The following is a 9,109-nucleotide window of genomic DNA, read 5'->3' on the forward strand; positions in this document are numbered from 1 at the left end:
CATAATCGAAATAACAACATACATATTGGCTGATACAGCTTGGAAATAGTTTATAGACTATAAATTATACTAGCAACAAAGAACATTAAAAATTAACTTTTGGACATGCACATGGTTCTGCATAATCATGCAGAAATCATCAAATGTACATTGAATGTATTCATTCATGTTCGAGTAATTAAACTAGAATGATCAATTTAATATTTAATGAGTCATTTACTGGGAATATTGATAAACTAAGTACCCACAAAGTTTGGCAATCAAACATTCTCAAGAGCTGTTTACTATACTTTATACTAAAATTCTACGGCATAGTATAAAACGTTTTTATATCATCCAAAATTGAGCAAAGCAGATGTGGATGCATAAAAGTCGAGTTTCGAATATTCACAGCTTCTTACAAACATGAATAATTTAATTAGCAAGCAATTACTCTGTACAAGACGAGGAACCGTATAAAGTATTTTCATTGATAAAGTACATTTTTCGTATTTGAACACTGATTTTTGGAAACTTGCAAGCATTCATGCTTTGAAAAATAAGCAATTTTAAAGTATATGAGGCAGCTAAATGTTGGCCACTTATTGAAATCATCTAAATCGGTGTAAAAGTTTGATATATTGAGTAACTTTTTAAGCAACTTAACGTGTTAAAATATTTAAACTTGGGAACGTTTAACAAAAAATCTCCTTATATCTAATGATAATCAATACCATGAAAGCTTATAAAAATCAGAATCATTTCGAAATATCCTCAAAGCACATCTATTACCTATGGAGGGAGCAATACTACGCGTTATTTTCTAAAATAATAATTTATCTGTTTTAATCCATTTCTCTACTGCCACTTACAAGTTCCATTTAGATATTGCAGCAGATGAGAACACTTATAATATTATGCCAGGATTTATTCAAGTCAATCTCGTACAAATCTCCTTAAACTGGCAATACATTATACAGGACTGTTGGTCATATTTCCGTAAGGGCTGGAAAGTATATTAAACATGAATGAGATAGAAAAGCGAGTAATTTTCATGCGGAAAACTTAAATATGCATTGCAAGTAATATATGAGTTTTATGTTTTAAACATTGTCTATGCTTAGTAGTTTCTAAATAAACTTTAAATTCAAACTAAAATGAGCGAGAGAACATGCCACAAAATGTAGTCGAAAACTCTGAAATTCTTCGAATATTTGATGAAAATAAAGCAATGGTGGAACAAGGCAAGTGGAATCTAGCTATTCCGTTGCATCAAAAATGCCACCTTCATGTCGGGGCACATTTTATTATTCAGAAAAAGGAGCATTCTTCAGAGAACATTTTCTGAATATCAAGAAAATGAACTATACGTACTATTATACTTTCAGTGTAAAGTCGACTCAGGGTTTTATTTTGCGTCCTTGATCTGCTGTGACTTCTTTATTAGAATTTTCATTCGTTTAAAATAGAAGAAGTCATATTTCTTAGAAAAGCAAGTCGATGGAACTAATTAGTTAAGAATATTAGCAAGAATAAATTAGTTAAGTTAATAAAAAAATTATGTTTTTTAGTAAAAAAATATTGTTTTATTACCTACATGCTTGTGTGTTTGCATTGAAAGTAAAACACCCGTTTATTTGCTAATAATGTTAAAACACTTTTACACATTTTTTATAGTTCAATATATCAATAAAGAAAACAAATTAGCTGGCTTTGTACATTAATTGTTCTAATTAATTTATTAATGTTTGTTAGTAGCGAAGTTATCACACTAACTTGTTTTTTTGCTTGCTACGTATGTCAAGAAATACAAATTTTGCAACAGTAGAAGCCCTAATAAAAATTAAAAATAAAATTAGCAAAACATACGAATTCCTGTTTTCAATGCTGTATTTGAAACAGATTTAAAATACAGCAATATTTTGCAAAGCGATTTTAATTTTTTTATAGTACTAGTAATACAGTTGGGAAAGCACGAGTTACGCTTCTGCTACGACTTTTGTGATTAAACTTTTTTTAAATTTTTTGATTTTTTCAAATAACTGAAGTTCAAGTCGGTAAAATAAAAATACAATATCGAAATATTTAAGTGACTATTTAGACGAAAATACAAAACAACGTAGTAAAATAGTTTCCATGTCTAATAACTAATTTTTAGGTAGTAACTATTTTAAGAAATAGGCAATTTTCACCTTTAATTTTAATTGCAAATAGGCAAATTTTTCACTTTTTTCTGTTTGTGAAAATCATAAGCTAAATGATCGAAAGCTGCAAATTAACGATTTACTTTTTAGAAGCAATCTTAAACTCACAAGCGTCATATTTTAGTTACAGATTTTATTGCAAAATCAGAATTCTGTAGTTCAAAAGTGAACTTTTGGTATTTTAGTGTTTTATATTTTAAAATTAATGCATTTTTTACYATTTTACTTCCTAACTTTCCAGAGCTTGTCACTAAATGAGGAACAGCCCTAATCGCTTAAAGTAGGCATTATCCTAAATTAAATTTATTTCCTAATTATCCTAAATTAAATTATCCTAAATACGTTTATGACACTTATTTAAAATATTTTACAAAGTTATGATCAAGTCGTCATTTTTGACTTCAGACTCCCAATGCGTACAGTCTATGATGTGCCTAAAATAAAACCAAAATATTATTATATTGCCATAAAAAAAATTAATTTTTGCGTGAAAAAATTACCTAAATAAATCTGGAGCATCATGTACTTCTGGTCATATTTCAAGAATTGAAGAATCGTTATCTGGATGCAGACTATCAGAAAGCGACACGCTGCTTCCAGGCATGGGTTCTGGTATACAATCATCTAAAACGTCTGTGACTTCTTCAAACCTACTAAAAATAGACATAATACATCGTTATTTTGATTGATAACAATTTTAAATACAAAATTTTAACAGCTGTTTAAACCCAATTAAAAAAGACTTAAACGAAACATGCACTTTGCTAAATTATTTGATATTAAGACAAATTATTGCTGTTATTTGCTCAAAAAAGTCAACTGATTTAACTGGTTCAATCAGGCATTATATTACAAATTCATTGGTTTGCTAATTTACAGTTACCACATGAAAATATTCCATAATTGTCATACATCAATTTTCGCATACAAATTGCACATTAATAATCCGATGTATCAATAACTGCTCATTAAAATATCTACTGAGGCTGGATCAATAAAAAAGACGAAATAGCGTCATAATTGAAATTAAAACCCTTTTTCCGTGCAAATAACGCAATTAAAATGCATATTGCATTTGATATAATCCATTTTGCTCTGAAATTGTTACAGCTAAATTAGTTTGCTCTAATGAGTTTTTTGCTTTGAACGTGGATTATTGAATATAGTTCAGGTCTAAAATATTTCGCTCGTTAAAGGAAAAATTGTGCAAAATTTTACGTTATTATCTATTTAAATTATTTTTCGTTGTCACGTTTATTGAATACAGTTTTATGCAGAAATTACAAAAATTAATAGACATTTAGTGAAAGCCAAAATAATTTGATGCAAAAGTATTTTTTTAATGAAACAACGATTATTTTAAGTGAAAACTCAATTTTTTCATCAGCTCTTTATATGGGAAAGTTATAAAAATCTAATAAATTCGTAGTATTTGAAACTCAAACACATTAATAACACATTGATAAATTGGTGAATAACGAATAAAAGAAGGCTGATACATTATTGCAAAGTTAAAAGGAACTACAGAAATAAAACTTGACAAAGGAGCATTAAAATATTCCAGGAATTAATTAATAACAGATAATAAAGTGTGGAGATGGAACTATACTGACCTAAACTTAGACATGCACCATATGAATCCAAAGATTTTATTAATACACACATAGAGACAAACCGTAGGAAAAGAAGWTTGCGTATTGGAAACACCACAAGTTTAAAATTTAACAAAAAAATACAGAAAAATKTATGGAAATTAATATTTATATTAATCAGGAAATGCAGACGAATAACTAGYGAAGAGAGTCAAAACGAGGCTACTGYAAAAAAATTGGTGCGTGATAAGGAAGAAGAAGGTTTTTTTAGTAAAAGAGCCGAACAATTTAAAGCCGCTATTAATGCAGKTTTAAAACTACATTAACAGCGAGTTTATTTAATAAAGACGACATGGCTGCAGAGTTAACAACAATCTTCAAAAAAAAAAGTYAAAAGCTGCTTGAACGTCCTAGTTAGAAATAAATAGAAATGTATAATACATCTGTATGAAATCAAGATCAGCAAGTAAAAATAACAACTGAATGAAGCAATTTTACTTGATAATCTATATTTTGCTATATCATTGTCAATATAATCAACCGTTGCAGAAGAAATTTCAGATTACATGAATAAAATTAGAAAGTGAGATACTTTTAACGGGCAACATTTTTTTATATTGCGAAAAATATTTTTTAGTTGGTGCTATCATCATGGCCATTACGGCTGAGCTGCTTTATTCAACTCTCTTGATATTTTTCCCTCTTGATATTTTTTGAATGGTTCATTTTAAAAGCTTTAAACCATCAAAGCATTTCTCACATTGTAATTACTAGTAGAAAGAAAAATGGTTATCGGAATGCTGAATGTGTTCAATTACGATATCCAGAACATCGTTACGATTATTGTTCATTTTCAACACTATTTTACACACTACAACACTACGTTTAAAATCGTTTATACTCAAAAAGTGACAAAAAAATTAAATCCCAGAAAGTTAAAAATACAGTCAGCAATTAATATGAAAACAAACTTCTTTAGTACTTATGATGTGATACTAACTACTTTACAGAAGAAAACCTTCAAATAAATGTATTACCTCTCTAAGCTATCCAAATCGCTTTGGCCCGATCGGTGTTCCTTTTTTTTCATTCTCCTCTTTAAAAGTTTGTGAAAAATGGACAATCCCAGATGCAACAGGCCCAAAAAAATTGCTGCCGCTCCGCCTGCATAAACAAGCCATAATTTGTATGGTTTGTACATAGTCGTCAAGCCCATGAAGATATATAGAGGGGATTTCTTCCAATCGTCGATTAATGTGCAATATCTCCATATTTGCCATAACTTATGGTCAACCCTGGAAATAAATCAATTAAAGTTTCAATTTAATGATTCGGCTCTCAGCTCGCCGGCTTCGTAATAAATAACTACTTGTAATTTCAAAGGTAAGAGGCTTAATTAGAGTTTTTGATGACTTAATATAAACTTTCATCCCCTTTTAGGAAGTTTGCGTGGCTTTGACTGCAAATTGGTGTGAGTCTGTTAATTAAAGTTTTCATCACGGCTTATCCATTAAATATCTTGTGCTTTAGAGCCTGTAATTAAATTTTTACGACCAGTGTTACTCCTAATAAATATAGTACTCAGTTAAGTTTGTGTTGTAGATATTCTCACATCAAAAAACACCTGCAGAATGTCGAAATTTTAGAACAGCGTATGTGCTTATTAAGGGAGGTAACAGCCAGCTTGAAAAAGCAAAATTAATCTCGCAGCTTAATTCGGTGTGAACGATGTTTAAAAGTTTCGATTAGTTTCCTAACTGAAAGTGTACAAGTTCAACACTTGGGCTTAAAACTCCACGAATCTATGGAAGATAAATTACTGGAAAGTTCCTTTTTACCAGACGATTAATTACGATATAGCATGTGAAAGAAAATTGAAAAATAAGTACGCAGTAACGAGGATGACCGGCAAAAGCTCCTTTTGAAATGATGCAATACGAATGAGATTTTTTTGAGGAAAGATAGATCAATTTTCTGTTGCCAGGATTAACGTAATAATCGCTTTAAGCTAAGTAATAATACATAATCCGGATGAGACAATTTTGTGCGGTTTCAAGGGTTTGGTTATATTTAATCAGTTTCACTCTATTTATTTTACATTGAACTTTAGATGAATCAAAATATTTTCAGCGTTTGGTTAAGTTTAAGTCAAAATTGCTTTTATTTTGAATGTTTGCTCGAACATTGTTCTAGAACATTTTCGATTTAATTTTTATTTTTTTCTGACCGGTGCGTTATCTACTCTTTCTACTGGTGTAAAACTGATACATAAAAATGTACATATTTTTAAAACTCAAAGTTTCGTTTTAATTCAATCTCTATATGTTCGACGCAAAATTCTTGAATGAGTTGAGTCATTAATTTGATGAACGTAAGATTTATAATTTGTAATGCTCTTCCAATAGCAAAAATACATTTTGAATAGATCCAACACTAAAGAAATGCTAAAAACAACCTAGTAAAGGTGTTCAAATAGCGTAATACTCTCTTTAAAATGCACTCTGTTATTTCACATTTCTCTCTGATACTCTTTTGATAAATTGAGTGTAATTCATTTGCTGTATAAATGACTCGATCATTTTTACTGCAACTTCTGGCACGTCTGAGATAGGCCAATAAATTCTGAAAATATGAGGAAACTGCATTTTGTTGATGCTTGATACTTCGATTTCAAAGCAATATATTTCGACATATTTTATACTTTGTAAAATGGAGATTTAGTTCGGTCTATTACAGCAAAATTTCCAATTCGAGCTGTGTATAAACCTTTTTAATCAAATTCTTGCAGTTATTATCAATACCTTTCAATATATCAATTTGCTGAATATTATGAACGTTACTGATGGAATGAATGGGTCAATAAAAGCCAATCAGTCGCTTAAATTAACGGAGCATCTCGAACATTTCAGGACACAATTTCACCAACCATATTGTGACTGGAATAAATAATGCCGGTTATTTATGTGAGACTCTTATGTGATAAATAGGGCTATAAACTAGTGGTCGAATGGACGCAGCTGATTCGTTTATGGACTATTCGGTTTTCATCCGTTTTCGGACAGTAAATTAAATAAAATATTTATTACATCAAGTAAAGGAAAATATTAACAAATTTGTCAAATGAAAAAACAAAATGTATTGGGGAAACAAACCATTTGAGTACTAGATGTATAGCATGTCTCGTTTTAGTTTTCCTTTCAATAGTTTTACTGATGCATTCTTGTCTAGTTTTGATATAATTAGTGCTTGAATTGTCTTCTAAATTATCCCATTTTGATCGATATTGAGCGATTTAATTTCGAACTTTTCACCTGTTTCACTGTGAAGTTACTAAATCGAACGGATCCATCGTATTTATGCTACCAAAACAAAATTCACAGAATTTGAAATTGCAGCCCGTATCCTTGTAACAAGGTAACTGTAAACTGAGGGCCGATTTTCCAAGAACAAGTAGAAAGAAATGAAAGAAAAAAACAAAATTTCGAAAGAACTAGCTCAAGAACGTCCTTTAAAATATTTGCCGTACAAGTCTAAGCTATTGCCATTCTTGCAAGGCATTTATGAAGGATATTTAAAAAAATAAGGGTAGTTATTGTGTATGTTCTTTATCGTTCTCCAGATACCATGATTGGCAATTATATTTTAATTCCGATGATAAAAAAACTCAATTTCACTTAACATATGCCTTCATTTCAAACGCTTGAAAATAAAGTCGTCTGAAATTGACAATTTAGCAATCCCAATAAATTATTCCAAATCACGAAGAATGCCGTCTTGTAAAGAATCTCAATTTAAACTTTTCAACAAGCCATACTACAAGCTATCTTTGGAAGAAGTTCGCAGCTCAAACACGTTTTTGCATTATCCGAAGTTTAATGGCTTTGTGGCGTCAAGTGCATAAGAAGACATTAATTAAATTTAGTTTTATAGTTGGACGAATACATTTGGAAAAGGGCACATTAAACTTTTGAAATGTTCCATTCCCGTTACGGTAAGATTATATTTTTACAGCTTCAAGTTGGTGGAGAAATAACTTTGAAATAGATATTTCAAATGTATCACAACTAGTTGAGGTGTTCTAAGCAAAACTGGGATGAAACAAGCCTGTACTAACAGCGGTTTCCACATTTCTTATCTAAAACAGGTTTGGCAAATTTCATTTTGTTAAGTTGAAATTGAGGATTTCATTGCCTTTCTGTTATTATTGCAAAGTCGCCAGCCAAAGGATTTCTAAAATGTGTATTTTTCTGTAAGTTGAACTGTTCTATTTGAACTTTATAACTCCCACTGCATTTTTTTTATTATTTTATGTATACATGTTCTGAATAACATTGGGTTTAAAATTAGTCTGCTGTAGTTTAGAGCTAGTTGGAAATGTTTCGAGGATTGTGCTTATTAATGACTACTTTAACATAATTTTCATATATTTTCTTGATTATACTTATAATAGTTTTATTTAGATGTCTTTAGTTTAAAATATCCCATACTTTTCCATATGCACTTTGTGGTGGAATTTTCCTAGGACTGTGAAAGTTCCCGTTATGGTGTTTCCGGGATTTGCTTTATAGGAAATAGTTTTCATCTTGAATATTATGTCTGGGTCTAAGGCATTATTTTTTTGTTCTTTCGGTTTCAAAACTGCAATCAATCAACTAACAAATCCTCGATTTTATAAGTTAGTGTAATTTTCCATTCGCCTGGCATTTCGTCCTGTTTGTGCTCATATTTAATTCTACAGATTTATCATTACTTTTTACTTATTGCTTTCTATTATTCGATCTATTTTTACTACGTTTTTGCGTTCTATTGTTTTTGTAATGCTTTATCTAATTGGACTATTTGCATTGGCTCAATACTGGTTCTCAGGCTCACTCGTTGCATCGTTTCTTGTTTTTTTCTTATTTAATATCTAAGTTTGTCTTTAACGTGATTTTCCATTCCAATGTCTTAAGCACATTCGAAAACAGATTCAGGTTGTTTTGCTTCTTGTCTCTATCCTCTAGCCAAAGATTCCCAACTGTTTTCCTTGCTGCGTTCCCAAGCACGTTACATTGTTCTTTCATTCCTTTATACTTTCTTTTGTCTGACTACTTTTTTCCTAAACTCCTTCAGTCGTGGTTGATTCACTTCTGATGACTATTTCGCCTACTTCAACCTGCCTATTATGCAAATTTTCTTGCGATTTTCTTCAAGTTTTTGAAGTATTCGCATATGCGGCTAGCCCGTTTGTTTTTTGCAAAGTATTATTTGATGAATCCACTGACGCCTATCGTGTGCACATTTTAAAAATATTTTTGTAATGTACAGAGTGTCCCAAAAGCCCTAAAAGTATCA

The 9,109-nt window shown here is 30.5% G+C and overlaps 1 protein-coding gene across 1 annotated transcript in view; it reads right to left on the minus strand.

Moving 5' to 3' along the window:
- Positions 1-5: 5 nt before the first annotated feature.
- LOC125502494 overlaps positions 6-9,109 on the minus strand; it is a 127,214-nt gene continuing 118,110 nt past the window's right edge. Inside the window, exons 5-7 of the mRNA XM_048660716.1 lie at positions 4,813-5,070; positions 2,684-2,836; positions 6-2,617 (exon numbers count right to left, since the gene is read on the minus strand). Coding sequence (XP_048516673.1) covers positions 2,716-2,836; positions 4,813-5,070 — 379 coding nt within the window. The 3' untranslated portion in view covers positions 6-2,617; positions 2,684-2,715. The remainder of the gene's footprint in view (positions 2,618-2,683; positions 2,837-4,812; positions 5,071-9,109) is intronic.

This window comes from Dendroctonus ponderosae, unplaced genomic scaffold (genome assembly GCF_020466585.1).
Source record: "Dendroctonus ponderosae isolate FM_Combo_2020 unplaced genomic scaffold, Dpon_F_20191213v2 Dpon_F_20191213_1, whole genome shotgun sequence".
Lineage (NCBI taxonomy): Eukaryota > Metazoa > Arthropoda > Insecta > Coleoptera > Curculionidae > Dendroctonus > Dendroctonus ponderosae.